We start from the raw sequence: 21,997 nt of genomic DNA, 5'->3' as shown, positions 1-21,997 counted from the left end.
AGACTGCTTTGTGTTTCATGGGTTTGCTCAAAGTCTCAGGAAGGAAAAAAGAAAAGGATGCATTCCCAAGAGAAGTGCTAAATTTAACAAGTGTCCCGTCCCTAAGGTGTGAAATAGCACTTGGAGTTAAATGGTTAAACAGCAAACAGAAACCTGAGACCATTCATCAGGCTGGCTAAAGATCCCCTTTTGTTTTTTTAAAAAATCAAAAAATAAAGTTTTTATTTCATTCCCCTGAGTTGTAAAATACCGCTAGATCTCCAGGGCTCCCATAAAGATAAGGGATTCATTTCTAATATTAAAAAAAAAAAAAAAAAAAAAAAATCAGAGTTAAAAATAGACACACGCCAGCAGCTCCAGTGACTTTTTATAAGCAGACCTTATCCAGCAGTAAGTTTCAGGAAAACATAAATCCTACTTTTCTTCCTCTGCAGGTCACACACATACACATTGACAGGCCACATCATAAACTTAACTACATTACAAATTAATCAGTGGTTTCCAACACCATCCACAGAGTAATTGCTTGTTCAGTCTGCCATTAAGCTCGTTTTCCTAAGTGATGAGTCTGAGATGGGGAGGGAGGGCACAGGGTGCCTCCAAAACTGCCACACAGCCCTGGTGGGGGGCACCAGGCTGCCCACCCCCTGGCTGGGGAGCACCTACCAGTCTCTGGACTTCCCGCAGAGCAGCGGCCCGAAGTGGAATACGCCCGTGCTCATGATGTACTGCTTGAAAACAATCTCACCATCTGCCTTGCTCTTCCTCCGGTGAGGAAACACCAGCCTGGGCAGGGAAAAAAAGCAAAAGGATGAGAAGCTCTAAGTGGAAAAGCTGGCCAGAAAGCCACAGCCCTCAGCAGCAGCTGGGGTTCCCTGCTCCCAGCACGGGATGAGATGCTTGGGTGCTCAGGCAGCACACGATGGGCTCATCGTGGGGCTCAAAGGAGCCACGAGGCAGTGGGGAGGTGGTCACTGGGGCAAAATGGGCAGCCCTAGCTCCAGGGGCAGAGGCAGGCAGAGCAGGAGGTTTGCATGGAGCAGCCTTACCGTGGGTCCTGGCTGATGGTGGGGTACAGGCAGGTGCCCCTGCAGTGCAGCTGGTGCAGTCGGTTTGTCCCCAGGATCTCAAAATGCAGCGTCTGGTCAAACTGGCCCAGCACCGTGGAGCTGAAGTGTACTTTCAGTTCAGCCTGGCCGCGGGCAGGCACGATCCACCGGAAGCTATTCAGCCTGGTGGTTAAAAAAGATACTTCAAGATGTTGTTAAAAAGAAAACCAGAGCAGGAGGAGGGCTGGGGACTCATTGTCCCAGGGCTACCTGTCTGGTGGGACAGCCAGCGCGCCCACCGCCTCCCTCTGCCCTCGGGGCTCACCTGAGGGGCTTCCCCAGAGGTGGGCCCAAGTCCATGCTGCTTTGGTCCACCTCAGGGGGACGTGGTGGTGGTGCCCCCGTGCCCAGTCCCTGGGGATGTTTCTTGCTCCGGACAGAGCCCCGCCTCTCTTTTAGAGCCTCCCGGATGCCCTCAGCCTTCTCTTTCCTCGACCGGCCTCTGGTGGGGGTGACCTGCTCCTCCGACGCCTTGGCACCAAGGAAGAAAAGGGAGAGAGAAGTGAGACTGGCCCCAAGACATCCCCGTCCTGCAGCCCTCCTTCTCCATCTCACCCACCCTCCACACCCTGTCCAGCCCGGCTTTCTGCCCTGGCACCTTCACAGTGAGCACGATGGGAACATCCATGAGGCTCTCCGTTTCCTTCTTCTCTTCTTCCACCACCGCACCTTCTGGTGCAACAAAAATGAAGTGCTTGAGGGCTTCTCCTGCAGGGGCCACCCGCTTCTCCGGGTAGCGGATCACCGAGTAAAATGTGGTAGGAGGAATGGGAGGCCCCGAGGGACCCAGTCCCAGGCTATCCAGGATCTAAAAGATAAGAGAAAACCCTGTTTGTCCTTCATCATCTTCATCCTCACACACTTTCCCTACAGGCACTGAACTTTTGGCAATGTTTTTATATGGAGTACTGTGCTTTTTTATGCCCGGTGGGGTAGGGAGTCTCCAGAGGATTTCCAGGACCTACAAGTGGGACCTAGAGGAAACAATGACCACGAGTCACCCTGCCCTGGGACCATTTTTAATGATTTGCAGACCAGGAAAGTCTTGGAAAAGACAAGATGCTTGAACAGGGAGCGCTCCCTTTCCACCCACATGAGGGACACTGAGAACCTCCCCAGCCACGTAGCTGCTGAGGACCCACGGTGGAACAAGCCTGGGACAAGGCTCTGTGCTGCTGTCACCTGCTGGGACACAAAGCACCAGGACCCAGACCCCAGCCTCAGCACCCGGGCCCCAAGGGGCTTTACCTCCTCTGCCGTGGGCAGCTTGCCACTCTCCAGGATCTTCCCCGTAGCATCTTCTGCGCTCAGCACCTGGATGTCCAAGCAAGGCACCCCGACATCCTGGCCCTTGGCTGATGAGTCTGCACCTTCCCGTTCCGGCCCAGAAAACCTGCTCTCGATTGCCTTCAGTTTTTCCAGCCGCTCCCTCTCTGCCCGCTCCTTCTCCAGCCTCTCCTGGCGCTCCTTCTCTCTGTCTTTACGGCTCTTACGGCTGGAGAGAGGCGGGTGCTGGTCTTCTGCTGGGTGCCTTGCCTCCTCATGGCTCAGAAGGGACAGCAGAATGCCCTGAGCCCTGTCCCAGGATGACAAAATATACGCGATGTCTTTCTGTGATGCCTCATAGATCTTAAACCTCTTGGCCAAGACCTTCTCGCTATCGCTCATGGTCTTCTGCTTGGCTTCCTCTTGTTCAGTTTTTGGGGGTTGCACAGCCGCCCCCGTGCTGCCATCCGTCAGGGGAACCTTGCTCCTCTTTTTCTTATCTTCCTTGTCACCTGCAACAGCGTCCAGGTGCCCCTTCTTGTCTGCCCCTTCGTTGATGTCCGAGCGGTTGCTGGTGGACACGTTGGTGTTGCTGGTGGAGGTGGTCAAATTCTGGGCAGGAGGAGAGGGGAAAAGAAGTGAGCACTTCAAAGCACCGACCCCAGTGCTGTGGGATGGTGGTGATCGAGGTGGAGATCAGAACACCCTGGTGGAGAAGCACTGTGATCAACCAGTGTGGTTTCCCAGCCCAGCCCGATGTTTCCCCGGCCAGGTACCCGTCCCCGGGCACAGAAGTGTGTGGCTTCTTGTGGGGTGGTACATCTCAACGAGAGGGTCCTTCTGTTTTGGGCTTTTCTCCTCTCTGTAAACACAGCCACCCACCTGTCTGCCTCCGTGCTGGCTTTTCTTCCCCAAGGCACTGTCTTTTTCTTTCCCAAGCTCTCTCTTCCCCCGCCTGGACTTCTTCTTCATCTCTTCTTCCTCCCTCAAGCGTTCCAGTTCTTGCTTGAGCTTTTCCTCAAGCTCTCGAGCCAGCTGCTCCATCTTCCTTCAGCAGACCGAACAGAAAACATCCCTGACAGTCACCACCAGAAAGCTGGGCTGGCTGCAACCCCAGCTGGTCCCTTGCTTCATTCACTGACCCTGAGGCCAGGCAGAGCCATCAGACCACCTCTGTGGGCTTCCCTCAACCTGGGGGGATTGGGAACACCCGAACTGAGGAAAGGTAGGAAGGGCCAGCCAAGTCTGGGTCAAAATTGTGCAGCTCCTCTGATAAGATCCACCGGCTCCCTGCAGCCAGGGCCAAAGCTGGAGGGCTCGCTGCTAAAATAATGGAGAGGTCGTCCTCATCTCCCTGGAGAAAAGCTCCTTCCCCCCTTGGGAACTGGTGAGGTGGAACTGGCACTGCAGTGACACTTCTGGCTTGTGTTTTAAAACCCTCTGAGCTGGACCAAGGTCTCCAGCAGCCTGCTGGCACCCAGTGTGGGGAGGGAAAGGGCATCAGGTGTGTGCTCAGGGGTCCTGTGTGGGACAGGAGCAGGGAAAACCCTCAGGGACACTACTGGGGAGCTTACAGACCTCTTCTTCCTCTCACGCTGGACTTGTAGTATACTGTCATCAAACTGAGCTTTCTGCTCCTCCGTGAGGGCATCGTACTCCTCCTCATCCATCTCCTGGAGGCGTGCTTTCTCCCTCCTGGCAGCTTCCTCCTGCTCCCGTTCTTCCGCAGAAGCCAGGGGAGGAATGGTTAGCGGCTGCAGGCAGAGCTGGCCGCTCTGGGTGAGCTGAGAGGGCTCAGAGCCCTGCTCAGCCCCAGCTGGACGTCCTGCCAGGAGGCAGTGGGCAACCTGGACCCCTGCTTAGACGCTCAGCCACAAGAGGGATTAAGGATTAAAACATCTCTTACAGGTTCCATCGACAACACCCAAATGGGCACATGGATAAGGCTGAGGGCTTGAGAGAGAACATTTGAGGGGTACAGAGATGGTTCTCACCTTCCTGCTCTTTTGCAGCCGCCTCTCTGGCTTTCAAAGAGGCATAATCCTGGAAGAGGTTCACAAAATAGATGTGAGGCCGGTTTCTGGCAGCTTTGAGCAGGCAGATGAGAGCAGATGCTATGCTGCCTGCAAAGAGGGTCTCCAGGCCATCAAACACCACTCCCTGGTAGCAGTCACTCAGCTGTGAATAACGCCAAAAAGGAAGAGAGAGTCAGCAGCAGCACGCATTAGGCTCTCAGCTTGGCAATCAAACCAAATGCTGACCATCAGCTTGGAGCTGATGCACCTGATGGCATCTGCAACTTCACCCAAGGATGCTGCTGGCTGCCCAGCACTCCCTCCAACAAGTCCCTGAAGGCATCCCCGTGCCTCTTTGCACCAGGGATGTTATCATTTGCCCCTCACCCTCCCGACCCCAAATGCAGAGGAGAAATGCCATGCCTGCAGCCTTTCCGAGAGGATGGCCCCCAGCAGGTCCTCGGGAAGCACGCAGCTCATCAAACCCATCTCTCCTGCACCGCTGCCGCCGACGCTCAGCCACTGCTGTGAAGGAAAGCAGGGAAGCAGCGAGACGAGGTGAGAACTGGAGGAGCCCTGCAGTGTCAGACATCACAAGGAAAATAAAACACTTTGGAAAAGAGGCAGGCAGCTCCATCTGCTTGGAGCTGGGGTGTCAGCCAGCACAAAGCTCGAAAGGTCCCATGCATTACTGGTGTCATCACCCGTGAGCCTGCCAGGTCCGCGTGCTGCTGTTTCTGGGACTGGGACCCGTGTCCATCCACCTTCCTCTTGCCTATTGCTGCGCTCGCCCGGCTGCGGGAGCCGACGGAGTGCTGGCTGGCTTTGTCCCCGGAGCTGGACTGGCTCGTGGCCGGGCTGTGCCTGGCCTCAGTGCTGGGCTGCAAGCTGAGGGACGCCTCCGTGCTTTGACCTGTGGAGGAGACAGAAGCTCGGCAGGTAAAACTGCTGGTAAAGTGCAGCTTTAGGTAGTGGGCTTTCAAGGCAGAGATTTTTAATGCACAGTCCTGTGTCCTCCCTACCAAACAGGGCGGTCTGCATGCAGTAGACACTTTGCATGGTAGCTCCCCTATGGATTGAGCCAAGGGTTGGCCACCCAGGAGCACCATTTCCCTACCTTGCAGCCATCCTGCATTCTCCCCTGGGCACTGTAACACACAGCCGTGCCCCAGCTGCCATCACCCATCTCCACCGGAGCTACATCTTCCTCGCTGGATGTCCCAACCCATCCTGCCTTCTCCCTCACTTGGCAGCGCAAATCCTCCCCTCCAGAGGCAGGGTCTGGCCTCACCCTGCACAGCTCACAGCACCAGCTGCCCGATAAAATACCCTAAAAGTTGCTGGTCTCGTGTGGAGAACAGCACACCATCCACGAGCCGCGTGACCCGGTAGCGTATATAGGAAAAATCTCTGGAGAAAAGAGTTGATCTGCAGCATGTCTCTGATCTGAAGCTCCTCGGGGAGGCTATTCTTCCCTTTCTCTCATGTTTGTGAAACCACGCTCCAAGTCAGGCATCTAGTGCTTAATGAGCCACTTCAGAGGGCTTTTTCCTTGTTAAAACGGGCAGCAGTTCTGCCTGATGGCCGTGAGGAGCAGGCTGAATTCAGCTTTGAGGAAATATTAAAAAAAAATATGAAAAAAATGCAGGTGTGCTTCACCACTCCTGGGAAAAAGGACATGTGCTAAGCAGCCCATGGGCAGGAAAAAGCGCCCCTGCGTGAGCCTTAACATAAAGAGATTCCACCTAACCAGCGATGATTTATGAGTTGGCTTTACACCTCTACACACAGCACCCTAACAGAGCCGTGGGCTGGCAAACTTCTACTTCAGGAGAGGAAGAAGAAGCTGGTGGCTGGGGCAGCTTTCTGAGGCCTTACCGGCATCCTCCGTCTCCTTGTGGCTCTGCTCTAAGGCTGCCCTGAGGCACAGCTCCCGTGCACGAAGCCCCGCCGAGCTGCTCCTGTCAGAGATGGCTTCGGTCACCACCGAGTCGATGGTGAGGCAGGCCGCACCGTAGTGTCTGGAGAGGGCCACTGCTGCCGACGTCTTTCCTGGAGGGAGAGGAGGAATAGCGTGGTGACACTCACACTGAGCCACTCTTTTGTCCTCTGTGGTTGCCTGAGTGCTCCACTCCTGTCCTAGATGTTTGGCAGCCTGTCCCAGAGGGGTCATGCAACACCCAGGCATGGTTTGGGGTTAAAACATGGTTAAGGAGAAGGCTGGGGCTGCTTCACACACAGCAGATCCATGGTCTGCCCACTTCAGCCCACCAACCAAGCACCACGGCCCCCCAGGACACCCCCGGCCCAGTTCCCCCACGTCACACGTACCCGTCAGGGGTGCCCCGTGGATGATGATGACGATCCCTCTGCGGTTTTGGGCTGCACGGCCTTCTGCAGAGATGTCAAGGCCGAGGTGGCGGGCGATGGCCCTGCAGACGGGGCTGTCATCCAGCTCTCCCGCGGCGTCCTTGCTGCTGGTGCTCTGCCAGTGCTCTGCTGGGCAGGATAGGGTACAGGAGTCAGCCCGCTGCACGCCACCGATCCTGGGCTTCTTCCCCGTCCCCTCAGGTCCCAGGAGAGGAGGATGCATGAAACAACGCCATGCCTGGGGACTCCTCGTGCTCTTCCCTAAGGCTTGCTCAGGTTGGGGTCTGTCCTGAGCATTGCTGATGGTGCCCAGTCACACTATGGTAAGCGGGGTGGCAGAAAGGGACCTCAGAGGACCAGGCCAAGTCTCCTCCCATGAACAGCTCCAAAGCCCCAGGGCAATTTCCCTTGCCTCTCCCTTGTCCCTGCACCAGACCCTTGTCAAGACCCTACAGACTTTGTGTGCAAAAGAGGATTCAGGGCCTGCAGGAGTGAAGATGTCATGAGGCTGCAGTGGAGTGATGGGAGATGATGCCAAAGACCTCCATGGAGGCCATTCTGCCTCTGTGGACACAGAAGAGGCAAAGATCCTAGGGTCATTACCTGTCCAGCGCCTTTTCTCAAGACCTTCCGCCTCCTCTTCTCCCAATTCAGATTTAGAGTCTACCTTGGTGGACTGGTTTTCATCAAACATGGAGAAGGGAATGATGGAGCTGTGGGATGAGATGGTGTGCACGATCCCAGCAGAGTACTTCCCTCCTTGGTCTGAGAGAGACTGGATGTCTTCACCATTTGCTGAGAAAGAAGGACACAGAGAGGGCAGATGGTGAGGAACATGGCCAGGCAAGCTGCTCTATGCCATTCGTCACTTTGCATGGCCACATGCAAAAAGGTGAAAAATTCCCCAAGAAGGGAGATGCCCGAGGCACATAGAAGCCTGTCCAAGCTTCCTCTGCCCTTTGGGGGAGTTTGAGCTTGTGCTTTTGTTGTTGGGAAGGAGAAAATTTGAAATTGGATAGCTGGTAATGTTAGACCTGGTCCTACTGGCTGAAGAACTCATCCAATCTTATTCTTAGTGGTTAAGACACAAGAGGATCTTCTGGTTATTTAGAGGGTATTTCCCAGGCCATGGCAGGCAGGGATGAGCTTGCTGTGGCTGCACTCAGGGCTGGTAGCAGATGCAGGTCACAAACCAGACTTTCACCCCAGAATCCCTCCATTGAGCACAAATGCTTGAAGGCAGACTGAAGCCTGCCTCCACAGGGAATGCGTTCATGGATACGTGTGCTGGTCCCCCTGCTGTGCCCACACGCAGGGCAGCCAGTGCCAGAGCCTCACCATTGTCCTGGCCTGCTGGTTCCCCAGGCTTGGGCTTCCCCTGCTCATCCTGCAGCCTCTTCTGGTCCTGGTAGTACTCCAGCACCTCTGGGGGCAGCTTCTCGCCAGGGGCACGCGGAGGCAGCAGCAGGGTGTTGTGGCAATCGTACTCCTTCAGCACCCGCAGAATCTGTGCATGTGGGGAAGAGAAACCACCCCTTACGTGAAGACCTCCGTTACATGAACCACTTTTCCAGCCAACCTAGATCTTCTCCCTTGATCCTTCCACCCATCATAGACTAATCAAGATCCTCCAAAGCCTGCCAGCAGAGCTGGCTGACCCTGAAAAGCCACCAGTGGGGACTGCCTCTATGAACTGAAGTGCCATGAGGCCATGGCAGGACACGTGGGGCCCAGACTTCCTCACCTGCTCCTCGGCGAGGTACTGCTGGTCGAACTCCAGGGAGTAAAACTCGATGGGGAACTCACACGGGTTCTTCACCACCACTGTCCCCTCCGCCCCGCTGCTGTACGGCAGCACTGGTCCCAGCTCAAGCACCGGGGGGTTGAACTCCAGCTGTGGCTCCAGCCCATGCCCCGAGACCGGCAGCTGGAAGTGCTGGCTGCTCTGGCAAATATTAACCTTCAGCTCGCTTCTGTAGGATCTCTGGAAGGAGAGAAGGGCAGAAGGCTCCTAAACAGGTAGTCCCGGGTGACAGAGACTCCAATTCAACCCTTGCTCAGGCCCAGGAGCTGCTTCACCTCCTTGCTGAGGTGATGATGCCCAGGCACAGAGTTCTCAGGCACACATCTGCCCATCCTGTGGCAGACACCTGCCCCTCTCACCTCTTCTGTGGGTGAAAACCTGACCCGCACGTTGCATCGCTGCCCCGGCGCGAGGTCTCCAGCCAAGGGCAGTGCCTCAAAGACGCAGGCCTTGGCCTTCGCCTCCTTCTGCAGCTTCCGACGTACACTTGCTGGCAAATGCTTGTCCACCTGGGCACAGAAACCAACCCCATGGCAGGATCTGCAAGGACAGACCCACCATTCCTGCACTGCCCCAGTGCTGAGGACAGGGAGGCTCCATCCTCAGAGGAGGAGGAAGGGATGGAGGTGGCAAACAAGTGCAGCACCAGCCAGGGAACGGGTCCAGGTGAACCAGTCTCACTCTGCCCCCTCCATGAACTGTAGCCCAAGTGCTCAGGCAGTTACAGGGGAAGAAAAGGCAAGAGAGGCCAAGGAGACACAGCTGAGAAGCTACAGGTTGTGTTGTCATTGCTTTACCTTCTTAACAGGCTCTGTTATGGTGATGTGCCATTTACAGGGGACCTGGAACTGATTGTGGAGCTGGATGGTTTCTTCCCGACACTGCCCACACTGCACACTGCAGAACTCCAGCCTGTCCCTGGAGAGGCTGAGGGATGGCAAAGTCACCGTGGCACGAAGGCAGATGTGAAACGTGGGGCCTCCTGCTACCTAGCGAGGAGCAGAGCATCCAGCTGAGAGCACAGACAAGACCCACTGCTCTGCCCCCTCCGAGGTGGGCCCCCAAAAAAGGTGGCACGGGCACGGGAGCGTGCAGTACCTTGATGGGCAGGAGCACGTCCACTGCTCCCAGCGGCACGCTGGCGCCCTGCGGGTCAAAGCGCACCTCGAACGTCTCGGTCTCGCAGTAGGGCAGGTTCCTCACACGGTCCAGCTCCACAGTGAAACCTTCAAGAGGTGAAAATAAAGCAGCTGAGACACACAAGAGACAGGAAATGTGGCCCCAGCATGCTACGGCCATATAGGTGTGGATGCTCTGTGAAGTTCTTTTTGTTTCTTGGATGACAACTTGCAGGAGGCACTTGACCACCTCAGGCACTCATGGTTTGATGGAACTACAGCTTTATCTCAAACCCTGATTTGGAAGCCTCCTTTGATACAGCAGAAGACCTCACAAGCTGTTTCCTCAATTAAGGGCCAAGAGAAGTGTTATGGCACTCTGAACTGTACACCAAAGCACTTCTGAGCCACAAAGGGTCCCTCTGTTTGCAACACAAGCCCACAGAGTGCCCAAAGCCTCAGGTGGTGCTCATGGCACCCAAGAGCAGGAGATGCTGAGAGGTGAGCGAGGTGATGGGGCCACCTCACCCCGCAGCAAAGCATTAGGGCAGTCAGGGACAGGCCAGGTCTCTGGCCAGAAGAACTCAGGCTCGAAAGCGCCAGGCATGGTGTCCTGAGGAGGAACAAACTGTAGAAACAAGCACTCAAATCCCTCCACATATCAAGCGTCTTACACCTTGGGAGATGGCTCCTTTGAGCCCACTTGAAGGGTCTCCAGCCCTGGGTACCTGTGTCACGCAGGACCCGTCCATCTGCGTGGAAGGACACTGGGAACTGCCCGGTGTTGGTGACCTTCACGATGTGCGTGGGGATGTTACCGAGAACGACGTAGCCAAAGTCCAGAATGTACTCGGGCAGCTGGGCTCTGAAAGCGGGAATAAGCAGGAACCCTCAAACCAGAGCTAGCAATGAGGCCTTAAAACAAAAGGAAATACGTTCAAAAGGGTGTAAGTGTGTGTGGATACTGGTCACAGCCCCTCTGCTACAAAAAGCTGTTGCAGAGAAGTGCACTGGACCTCCAATGGTCTTGGTGGAGTTGGTGGTTCAGACCAGGCATGAAATTGCTCCAGGACCTTGTAATAAGACTTGGCCCCACAGAAAACCTTCACCAACCACCTGTATCCCCAAAGCAGCACCGGTAAACATGTAACCAACAAAAGTTGTGGGAAGGTCTTTTTCTAGAGCAATCTCACTCAGGGAAACACAAAAATGTGCTGTTTTGCAGAGTGTCTCCTTCCTCAGCCATTTGTTGGAGAACGACACCAACTGTGAGTTGCTTCTTCCAGAGGTTCCATGGTGCCCACAGTGCCTGGGTGGGGTTAATGGTCTGCACTGGAGACCCCTTAGGGCTAAGAATGCAGCCTGTGTGGAGCCGAGCACCTCCAAATCTCATGGGTGGCAGTGCAGAGGGGATGACACTCAGGCATCCACACTTCAAATCCCTCAGGATCAGGACCCTCCTGGAGTCCCCAGCTCATCCCAGCTCTGCAGGAGCTCTCAGGAGCAGAGGAGCACCGCTGGGTGTTACCCTCAGGGCACCCCGAGATGGGGACCAGGATCCCCCACTGACCTGAGGAGCCTCCGACGAGCACGCTGGTCAAAGACCGCGTCCTCGGGGGGACAGGAGGCAGTGAGCTCCTGCTGCTCCAAGGCGTGTTCCTCTATGAGCATCTCCTCCAACCGCATCTGCAGCCGCGTGTCGAGCTGAGGGGAGCAAAGACAGAGGTTGGCAAAAGTCCTTCCCCAGCCCAGCATGCTCTTGTTGAGAGGGGAGATGAAGTCCTCCTGTCTCAGGGTCTGCAGTGCCTCCTGCTCCCTTCGCCAGGACCTTATGTCAAAGGAAATTAACTCAGCATCTTCGCCTGCCCAGTCTCTTACAAAAACTGATCTGGCCAGACAAACGTGCAGGCAAGCCAGGAACCTCGTGGTGCTCAGTTGGTGCCACAGCATCTCAGACAAAAGCTCTTTGGAGGCAGGAGCCACCACAAAGCTGGTGCTTTTGGAGATGAAGCTCCCAGCACAAGCCCAGGGCACTGTCAGGCTGCTGGCCCCAGGTTCCTTTGCTCGAGTTTCCTCCTGCCAAGTTTCCTACCTGCTCCAACAGCCTGCAATGGCACCGTGCTTTCAATGCTCTCTCATCCAAATAACAAATGCAGCAGGAGAAGGGTCTGCGAACTGGCCTGGAAGCCTCTGGCAGCTCAGGAGTGGGGGGCAGCAGGGATGCAGAGCTGCTGCTGTGGATGTGCTCGCTAGGAACCCAAACCCCAGCCTCTAGCAGGACACTTGCAAGGTGGGCAACCTGAGCAACCCCCCGCGATGATGATGGGATGATGCATGGCCAGGAAGGTCGCAAGTGCTGGTGGGACGTGCATGGCCCTGCTGCGGGTGTGGGTTGGGCAATGAGTGCAGCAGGAGGGTGGCATGTGCCACGCAGAGCAGCAGCCGTTCTCACCACCGTGCTCGAGTCATCCATGGGCAGCTCAGTGGCTGTGGTCTCCCCCAGGACAACGGCTTCATCTCTCTGTTCGTCCTTCTCCATCTTTTCTTTCGCCTCCTTGAGGACCTTCTCATATTTCTCGTGCCCTGAAGAAAACATCCAACAAATAGAGGTGTGGGCACAGCGCCAATCCCATTTAAGCTGGGAAGCCCCTCTCCTCTCCCCTGATGTTGTCCTCTCTGCCAGCAGTCTGGGGCAGGTGGATGCTGCTCTTCCTCTCTGATTTGGGATGCTCACTTCTACCCACCATCCTCCCCACGTAGGAACACGTCATCCCCCACAGTCTGATGCAAATCTGCCCCTGCCAAAAGCCCTGCTGCTCTGTATTACAGCTTTCCCGAGCATTTCTGTCCAGCCGTCATCTTTCCAGCCAACAGATATACTGGCAAGCTCTGCAGGATGCTTCTTGGGGCAAAGCCACATGGCCTCCTCTGCTAGAGACCCAAGAAGAAGGCAGAGGGCTGAGCATTGGGGTCCGACACCCCTGAAACCTCCAGACTTGGTGTGAGCTGGGTGTACAACATGGGAGGAAAACAGGAGACGTTCCTGGGGCCAGGGACAGCGCTTACCTTTGATATTCCTGGGCAGATCCAAGTAGATCCTGGGAAAGCTCCCCTCTCCTTTCAGGGTGAATTTCTCTGGCTCCAGGTGACCCACTTGGATCTGGAAAGTCTTGCAGAAGACTCCAGGCACTCCTGGCAGGTAGGAGATTTTCAATACTTGCTCCTTGCCAGGTCCGATGTAACCCTGCAGGGTGTGGGACAAGAGGGGGGCTTGGTGATGGGCAGCTGCCGGGGCTGATGCCGTTGAAGACTCAGCTGTGCCTTCAGAAGCTCGCAGCAAGAGGGCATCAGCGTGTCATCCTTCTTGGATACGGACAGGAGGAAATGGGAGAAACTAGAGCCCTTTGGGCCACTTCTTCCTAAAGGGGCATGGATGGGGAACACTGCTCCAGTTCGGAGATAACCACACAGCACGCAGGAGCTGGGAGGAGAGATGCTCCTAGAGCAGCCTGCTCCTGCACAGAGCCCCGTGCTGCATCCCACTGCCCTGCACTCCTCTCCTCCTTGGCTGCCCCACAAAGCTCCTGCGGAGCAGCACAGCTGGAGCCTGAGGGACCTGCATCAGGGCTTCCAATTTCTGGTAAAGGAGCTGCACGTCCGAGCAAGAGCAGCCAAAATGCACAGAATGCACGAGCTCAGACATCACTGCTGGGGCACGGGATGGGTCTGGTCCCAAAAGATAGCCAGGAAAGAGGAGGAGGTGCTGGAGATGCACAGAGGCTAACACAAATCTCCCATTTCTGTTGTGTGGGGGCAGGACAGCTCGAGAGGGGCAGACTGGTGCCTTCAGGCAGCTCCCCTCCCCTGGGGTCCCACAGCAGCTGGGACGGGTGTGGGACATGATGCAAAATGCCAGCTTGGGAGGAAAATGAGCTGAGCTGGCAGCGAGGGCTCCTGCTCAGCGCATGGGAAGGAGCCTTCAGCCTCACCTGGCTGGGGCAGGCAGCTCTCCTGGGGACAGGGGCAAGGGGGGGACCTTCAAGGAGCTCACACCATGTGGCTCCAGCACCAGCACAGGCAGAGAGCTCAGCAGCCGGGGCTGAGAGCTGCCAAGTCCCTCGTGCAGAGCCTCCTGCCCCCATAAGGGGCTCAAACAGGACTTGACCTTCCATCCCTAAGCAGCTTACAGCCCTCGCTGCCGGCTGGTTTGGTGTTTGGGTTTTCTTTTTCTCCTTTTTGTTTCTTTATAGCCCCTCTCCCAGACAGCAGGACATGGGGCCGGGGTGCTACCCCTGCACTCACCGTGCTGGGCAGGACCAGGGGCACGCCGGGCAGAGGGCTGTCTGCGGGGGCCGTGCTGGGGCTCAGCACCTGGTACTTGAATCCCACCTTCCCGCTGTTCTGCAGGGTGAGCTCGGCTTCCGTGACTTCGTTAAAGAGCTGGAGGGAGGACAGAAGACAGGAGCTGACCCACGATGGTAGGATGATGTTAACCTGGGGAACCCACAGATGCAGGACCCAGGAACAGATATCCGTGAGGGCTCACAGGGGTGCAATAGCAACCCCATAAAGCTCAGCAACAAAGCAAGCAAGGAGGACGCAAAGTCCTCTGCACTTTAAGGCATCATCTGTCAGATGGCTGAGGCACCAAAGAGGAGGACTCCTTCCCCTAGAAGCTGTTCTTGCCCCCTTGCCTTAGGGCAGGGCATGGCCAATCATCTGCTGCTCCCATCTAGTGAGCAGCCCTCAGCTAGCGTGGGGAACCTGCTTTGCAAAGACCCCTTCAGCCCCCCATACCCATCTCCAGTGAAATTATCTCCCCTGGGCTTCCCTCTGCTTCTCAGGTTGCTCTGCAGGAAGCAGAGCTGCTTCGGGACCAGACAGGGCCAAAAACTCCACCAAAATCCGACAGATCTGGGCAGCAGCCCTGCTCAGCAGTGCCAAAACCCAGCGGCTGCTCTCTTGGTCATTGCCCCACCACTTAGCTGCAATATTTCATGTATTCTTGGCAAAATTCTTTCCCTCTACACTGACTGGGAAGTTCAAGTTAACTTCCTGCCTGGTTTCTCTTGTTGCTTGATCAAGAGCATTAGAAAAGAGCATCTCCTTGGGCCTCAGCTGTTAGGAGCTTCAAGACCAGGGGCAGCTGCGGTACCTGCAGCCCGCAGTCGATCTCTCTGATGTCGAAGAGGTAGCTGAGGAGCGAGGCCTCCCCGCTGAGTGCCACCTCGTAGGTCGGGCCTCCCTCCACCTCGCACAGCGCCGTGACGTGGGCCACCAGGTTGGCGTGGCCGAAGAAGGTGATGGTGACCCTCTGGCTCTCACCGGGCTGCAGCACGCCGTACAGAGGCAGGATGTCAAAGACCTGGAGGAAGGGGAGATCAAGATCTGGAAAGCCAGGATGGATGCAGAAGAGCCTCTGCAGAAAACTCCTAATCAATGCCCGCTTGATTAACTCCAACAGGATGAATAACCCTGCCCCAGCTGCTGCGCAGGGGAGAACCTCGGCCAGCCCTAGGATGTGTCCTGCACAGCATTTCTGGGCTGTGATGCTGTGCTCGGGGCACGAGGCCACTCCAAGAAGCACCAGGGCCATCGGTGTGCCATTCTGGAAAGGTGGAAGGCAGGCAGGCAGGGCAGATCCCCTCTTACCTCCTCCACACCCAAGGCGAGGGGCTCGCTCTCTGCAAACTCCATCAGGTCCTTGATCTCCACCTGGCTCTGAGACTCCGCAGCACTTGCCAGCTCCTCGGCAGCAGATGGCAGCAGCTGGAAAATGCCCCCCGGGAGCTGCAGCAGGCTGTACCCAACGCCCAGTCATGGCAAAGACCTTGAGGGCCTTTTGCACCCGCTGCAGGCGGACCAGACACAGGCTGTGCAACACAGCACCCCCAGGTTTATTCCTGCAATTGTCATTTAGTGTTGCCCCTGCCCAGGACAGCTCCCCTTCTCCTCCTCACTCAATGCTTCAGCATCAGGCTTGTGCCCTACAAGGGAAGATCAGGGTTGGGCATCGCCTTCAGGGTGAGCCAGTGTTAGCCATCCTGTCCCCTCTGCCACCTTCCCAGCAGCAGACCACGGACTGCTCATGTTCAAACGCTGCCCAAGTTCACCTTGAGCCCCCAAACCCACACAGGTTAGGGTTTCCCTGCCAAAAGTAGGAACACGGCTGCAAGCAGCATGTATCAAAAACTGAAAGATAAGGACTTGGGAAGTGCTTGGGCAGAACTATCCCACTTCAGGAGGTGCTTGGGTTTCATCTCACGTGCTCTTCAGAGCTGAAAATCTGCACTGTGGAGTTCTTCTTGAACATCCCCACCCCAAACAAAGCAGCCGAGATGGTTTTCCATCTCACAGATGGTTCTCTGTGGTATTTAACCTCAAGAGCACCATCTTTCAGAAGGAACCTCGTCCCTGGGCTTTTGACCCCTGTTTATAAATGAGGGCTTTGTAATTGCTCTTGAAGTAGAAGAACATGTGCTTCTTCCCTGATGTGAACAAGTGCTTCGTGCTGTGGTCTCCACTTCAGCAGTAGCTGCAGGAGTATTTCTGGGACATCCCCAGACCCAATTAGAGGCTCAATCTCCCCAGCAGATAAAGCACAGGGGTGGGCTGAGTTTTCTCAGTCTTCTTCTCAGGAAGAAATTGCAAGATTTGCACTACCTCAATACACTTTACAAAGCATACTTTTTTTCTTTTCTTTTTTTTTTTTTTTTTTCTTTTTTGCCTTGTATAGTTTAGTTTTTGGTTAATTACAGAGCTTTCAGAGAACACGCAACCACTGCTGCTTGCTTTAGCAGTGCAGGGCTCCGAGCACAGCTCTCTGCCCTTCCCCTTAGCCCTGAAGGAGGCAACAGTGGGATTATTTCATTTCCAGCCCTGCCTACACCTCTCTACACCTTGATACAGACATGCCTCCTGGTTTCAACACCCTTTCTGTCATCCTCACGTTTTTAAAGCTAGCAAAGCTTTGCCAAGTATGCATTCCCACAGGTGCTAACCACTCCACTTCTAAACTTATATCTCCCTTCTCCCCAGGAAGGCCATGCAGGTACTGCCTTGATACATTGACATGGGCAGAAGATAAAACTGCAGAACAGATCTGAGGCAACTTTGGATATTACTTGGCCACGTCCACTTGGATTTCCTCGCTTTGCCTGTGCGTACATGGCATTATTTCCTGAACCTGTCATGCTTACTCACATCCTTTTTTTTTTTTTTTTATCGCCCAGGCTGCAGACCAAGGTGCCAGCCCCCACCACCACCGAGGTCAGCCTCTAAAGCAGCAAGGCTCACCAGCAAGGGCAGCAAACCAAAACCAATTCCCAAAGCCAGGAGACACCAGCCTTTGCCCACAACCCCTTGTTGTAGAAAAGCACCCATCTGCTCTGTGGCTGTCACTGCAATACCCACGGGGGGAAACAACACAGGTGGTGGGTCTACAGGGAAATCTACCTCTGCCTCCAGCGAGTCATCTGCATCTGCTGGCTCTTGGGCAGGGTCTTCTGCTGCTCCCATGGCCTGGGCTGGCTCCTCCACACCCAGGGTCCCGCAGATGCTCTCTGTGGATGCTGAGGGCTCCACCGTGGCTCCCTCCTCCTGCGGTGGTTCAGGTTGGATGAAATATTTAGGTACCGGAGGGCTGAACCTGGAAAATAAAATGGTTGAACATGGACCTGCAGCAGGAAGGAGGAAAGCCTGCGTAAGATGGATGAGCCCACGTGGCCCCTTGGCAGGATGCTGGGGATGAGCCTGGTGGCCGTGAGCGGGTCAATGCTGACGAGCACCAAAGCACCAGCAGCAATTAGCACTGTGGGGAAGAAAGCTTTGGTCATCTTTAACCAACACACTGCAAATCTTGTGTGGTGATTCAGCTCCTGACGTGCTATGGGCACTCCGCATCTGGCAGCGTGATCACCCAACAGTTTCTAAACACAAACTGAGGGATTACTAGATGGGATCTTAGTGCCCACCTTTAATAAATCTCTGCCTGGTGAGTATTTGGCTACTATCTACACCTGGTGTTTGCTCCTGGATTGGAAGCTTTCCACCACCCCAGAGAGGTCCCACCTCAGCCTTTGGGTGGACTTGGGGCCTCACCAAGACCCCGGTGATGTCCAAAGGGCAGCACAAAGCAGGGCCAGAGGGCAGGGAAGCATTTGCTTGCCCCTCACAGCAATGCCCATCCATGGCCCCACCTGCACAGAGCTCTCTCCCCGAGCTGTGGCACCCCAGTACACGTTGGGGTGTGCTGGTGGGAGCCGCTGGAAGCCCCCCAGTGCCGCACCAGTTCAGCACATTGCCTCCAAAGTGCCAGCCACGATCCATCCTGGCCAGGAAATGAAACCACGTCTCGGAGCTGCTTGAGATAAATACTGCGAGTTAATAACAACTCCTGAGGAGAGGTAAAGCCCTGAGATAGAAAATCCATAATCATTTATTAAATTACCTTTAGTTCTATAGAATGGTTTGAGGCAACTTCACAGGACCGCGGTGCCTAGACAACAACAACATTTTTCACGCTAAAGCAGGAGCCCTCTGGGAGCCCGGGAGATGATGTGATTAGCGAGCCCTGCTGTGGAGAGGCACAAAGCGCAGCCAGGGACTCTTTCCAGTGGGGGAAAGCCAAAATGAATGAGAAGTGTAAGACAAGGAAGGCAGGGAGCTACGCGCACCCCAGGAAGGTGTTCACAGAAAGCCGCTGTATTTCTGCTTATTGGGACAAGAAGCCTTCCCGAAGGAGAGGCAGCTGTCTCAGGAAAGCAGAAAGAAGGGGCAGAGGGGTCGGTAACCTTCTGGCTCTGTGTCTCCCACCCCGTAAGCACATCCTCCACCCAGCACTTCCAGGCTGCCCCACTGCACTGGGGGGAGAGCAGCTCAAGCTGTGGAACAAAGTGTGGGGATGAGACAGGAGCAGAGCTAGATGAGCACCAGGGAGAGAGAAGGGCCAGGACAGCCCGGTGCCCTGCTGCAAAAGGTTAGAAATAAACCTCAGCCTGCCGGGGCACAGCTTCACACTGCTTCCCACACCCTCCTCCCGAAATAGAGGAGCTAGAAGTCACACCACTGCCGCTAACTCAACACGAAGATGCAGGCGGGGTGGCGTGAGCCCGCCGGCTCAGGCTGTGCAAGAGCTGTGAGCATCGGGACAGGCACCCCAAAACTGCACTTCCCCAGAGCCACGGGTGGATGCGAGCGAGCCCCCTCCTTCAGGAGGGCTTGTTGCAGAGTCCTGCTCCTCCTCACTGCACTGGAGCAGCAAGAGAGGAAACTAAAACCGTGAAGAGTGTTTCTTTGCTGGGATAAATTCATTTTCTCAGCTGTTTACAGAGCCTATTGAAATTCAGACCAGGTGAGACAGAAGGGAGCAGCGAGATGCGATGTCTCCAGCTCCTGTTCTGCCTGTGCAGGGCTCGGCGTGCATCAGGATGCGGCGAGCGCTCCGGGGATGTCCCACTGTGACCGAGTTTTAATTAACTTACAGTTAATATGTGGTATTAGCAGACACTTTACTTCTTTGAGTCAAGAAGGTCACTTTGGAGAGGTGAGGGAGAATTTTGATGTGTATTTTTTTTTTTGGAGGGATTCTGTTCCCACAGAGCAGCATGCCACATTCCCGTGGCCACAACCAAAGCTCCCCAGCACCTTTCAGAGGGAACCACGGGATTTGATTTGTGGGCACACTGAGAGTCCTCATCTCCTGCTGAGAAAGATTTGGTGCACGTGAAAACACCCAAAACCTCAATTGACCCATCACTTCCCACGAGAAAAAGGGGAGAGGGTCTTGAAAGCTCCTTCTGCCCTAGCTTCTGCCTCTCTCCACGCATTTGTGCAGGACCTTGCCAGGCTTGCAGGCACGATTGCTCCTCAGCCCCCTCAGTCCAACCCACACCGTGTTGAGCCTGGGCAGTGCCAGGCATCAGTGCCAGCAGCAGGTCTCACCCTGCTTGGGCACGGGGAGAAAGGGAAGAGGTCTTTTGGGGAGGTCACCCTATGCAGCAGCACTTTCCGCTCTCTCTGCACACCCCCGACAAGTTATAACCCTGGAAGAAGTCTCCCACTGACCTTACCGGAGTTATTGGGACCTGCTCTGATTTTATAAAACATTTGCAAAACATCTCCCATCGAGTCCTCTCCTTCCTCCTGCTTTGCTGTGTGATTGATAAACATCAGGTGAGGCGGGAGGAAGCTCCCGAGTCTCCATCAGCCAGAAACGCTTCTCAATCAGACCCTGGCCAAAGGTCTCTCTGAACAAATCAGGAGCTCTAATGATAAACACGATTTGTACTCTTGGTTCGAAATTAAACAAGCCACGCCAGCCATAATTTGGAGGTGCTATTTAGAGTAATCAGCAACGACTACAATCTTCCCAGCTACTTCAAAACGTAGCTCTGCAGGCAGAGGGGTGGCCGCAGTGTCTCCTGCAGCTGATCGCCTGGGGGATGTGGAGCTTCACCCTTTTGAGATGTCTTCATGAGGTGTGAGCCTAGCAAACAACGAAGGATGGGGCTGCAATTGCTAAAAGTATTAGGAAATGGGCAGCCAAGGAAGGCTGAGCACAACCTGTTGAGAACAGCAAGCTGGGCCCAAGAGAGCTTACAGAAGGCTCCCAGCCATGAATAAAGAGATTTCTCCATCTATCCTCTCTGTAGGGTGAGGACTGCAGAAGACCAAAGCTGGATCTCCACCGCTTTGTGAAAGGGATGAACAAAACAGGGCCTGAAGCACGTCCTGAAGTCCTCAGCTGGGAGGAAACATCTCTGCTCATCTCAGCTTCTTCGGCTAAGCCCCACCAGCCCACGCTGACGCAGGCTGCCCCATGCAGCACATCCCAACCCCGCCTGCCTTCCCGATGGGGTTCTGCAGCTGGTCGCAGAGGGAGAGGAGCAAAAAATGCAGATGAAAAAACAAACCTAAGAAAGCTCCCATTTGTTTAATATCCTTCCTGGGGCAGCATCCCAAAATAAGCCACTCGCCGGAGCTCCACCCTGCTGAGGACGCTGGCAGTGCCATCCATCCCCTGTCCAGAAGGAGCTGGGCTCGTCACGCCAGCACACATTACAGACAGATTTATGGCCGTGCAGGGTTTTTACCATCATTTATGTGGGCTGTGCAAATGGCTAGTTAGCATCATCGCCACGTTATTGTTAAAGGTCACGGCACAACATAATTAGCCGTTTTACCAAGGGTGAGGCAGATGCACCCGCAGGAAATGTGCTCACGGCTGAGCAGCCTGGCCTCGTTTGGGATGGGACCAGGGACAGCCCTATGGGGTGGCCTCATCCAGGAGGCATCAGGGACACCTCAGGACAGGTGAGGAGTGATGGAGGCAGGCAAGGGAGAGGTGCCAGGTGCCATCGAAGAGGAAGGAGGACTCTAGGGTGAAGCCAAGAGGTGCCCATGAGTGGGAAAAGCTGACCAGGGTGAAGGGTGGATGGGGATGGATGAGGTAAGGATAAAGACATTGTTATAGGGACTGAAATGAGGAGCTGCTGGTCTGCCACCCCAACCAGTCCTTTAATGGGTCCTTCTGGGCTGGTGAGCACACCCAGGAGCTGCTCAACACCTTGCCCGGGCAGGCAATGGGATGAGTTGGGTTAGCTGGGAGGAGCCGGGGAAATCAGTGGGTGAGAAGGAGAGGGATGACCCAGCACCCACAAGCTTTGTACCTGGGGTGAGCCAACACTTCCCCTGACCAAGGAAGAGCCCCTGCAAACCACGCTCCCGGATGGAAAGGTTTCACACCAAGGAGAAGGAATGGTCTCCCTGGGACGGACTGAGTTCAGTGGGTTCAAAAAGCACATGGCATACCGGGTGGCCCAGAAGGACCCTCGGGGTGTCTGGCACCCCAGAAACTCCTGCCTCCCTCTGTGCAAAGGATCTGGCCAAGAATAAACACATCCTTCCTGAGCACCACGCAGCCTCTTCGCTCTGCAGGACCATCTCCATCACCTCTGCGCTAGGAAGGAATCGCAGAAAACACCCCCAGGCAGATTCACACCCCCAGACATGCAAAGATTTGATACCAAGATTGAAATTTGGCTTAGGCACCTTCTCCTAAAAGCTTAAGGATTCCTCAGCCACCCTGTGAAGACAGGACTGAGACAGGGACACACCACAATGAGCACGATACTGGAAACAGCACTCTCAGAGCAATGAGCCAGTGGGTTCGAAAGAGTTTTCCCTTGAAAGCTGCTGGATGCAGAGAATGCAGAAAGTAGAAAGAGAGAGAAAGGGGAGAAAAAGCTGTAGAAATTAAGAGAAATGAGGTCTGGACAATCATGTCAGCTTACTTGCCGTTGGCACACGGAGTGG

At 55.2% G+C, this 21,997-nt stretch overlaps 1 protein-coding gene across 1 annotated transcript in view; it reads right to left on the bottom strand.

Annotated features, from left to right (window-relative positions):
* The window catches only part of HYDIN (HYDIN axonemal central pair apparatus protein), a 112,073-nt gene that overhangs the window by 22,138 nt on the left and 67,938 nt on the right, over window positions 1–21,997 (bottom strand). Inside the window, exons 24-49 of the mRNA XM_068693549.1 lie at window positions 17,138–17,330; window positions 15,335–15,451; window positions 14,838–15,047; window positions 13,985–14,122; window positions 12,749–12,926; window positions 12,135–12,265; window positions 11,253–11,386; window positions 10,411–10,547; window positions 9,663–9,790; window positions 9,362–9,553; window positions 8,924–9,073; window positions 8,505–8,744; window positions 8,099–8,267; window positions 7,364–7,555; window positions 6,722–6,886; window positions 6,269–6,442; window positions 5,095–5,303; window positions 4,814–4,966; window positions 4,370–4,553; window positions 3,954–4,095; window positions 3,258–3,423; window positions 2,358–2,987; window positions 1,708–1,917; window positions 1,375–1,580; window positions 1,050–1,232; window positions 667–786 (exon numbers count right to left, since the gene is read on the bottom strand). Of these exons, the coding sequence (XP_068549650.1) occupies window positions 667–786; window positions 1,050–1,232; window positions 1,375–1,580; window positions 1,708–1,917; window positions 2,358–2,987; window positions 3,258–3,423; window positions 3,954–4,095; window positions 4,370–4,553; window positions 4,814–4,966; window positions 5,095–5,303; window positions 6,269–6,442; window positions 6,722–6,886; window positions 7,364–7,555; window positions 8,099–8,267; window positions 8,505–8,744; window positions 8,924–9,073; window positions 9,362–9,553; window positions 9,663–9,790; window positions 10,411–10,547; window positions 11,253–11,386; window positions 12,135–12,265; window positions 12,749–12,926; window positions 13,985–14,122; window positions 14,838–15,047; window positions 15,335–15,451; window positions 17,138–17,330 (4,851 nt within the window). The remainder of the gene's footprint in view (window positions 1–666; window positions 787–1,049; window positions 1,233–1,374; window positions 1,581–1,707; window positions 1,918–2,357; window positions 2,988–3,257; window positions 3,424–3,953; window positions 4,096–4,369; window positions 4,554–4,813; window positions 4,967–5,094; window positions 5,304–6,268; window positions 6,443–6,721; window positions 6,887–7,363; window positions 7,556–8,098; window positions 8,268–8,504; window positions 8,745–8,923; window positions 9,074–9,361; window positions 9,554–9,662; window positions 9,791–10,410; window positions 10,548–11,252; window positions 11,387–12,134; window positions 12,266–12,748; window positions 12,927–13,984; window positions 14,123–14,837; window positions 15,048–15,334; window positions 15,452–17,137; window positions 17,331–21,997) is intronic.

This window comes from Anas acuta, chromosome 10 (assembly GCF_963932015.1).
Source record: "Anas acuta chromosome 10, bAnaAcu1.1, whole genome shotgun sequence".
NCBI classification, from domain to species: Eukaryota; Metazoa; Chordata; class Aves; order Anseriformes; family Anatidae; genus Anas; species Anas acuta.
The sequence above is the reverse complement of the archived record's forward strand: the minus strand, read 5'-3'. Positions and strand labels throughout refer to the sequence as shown.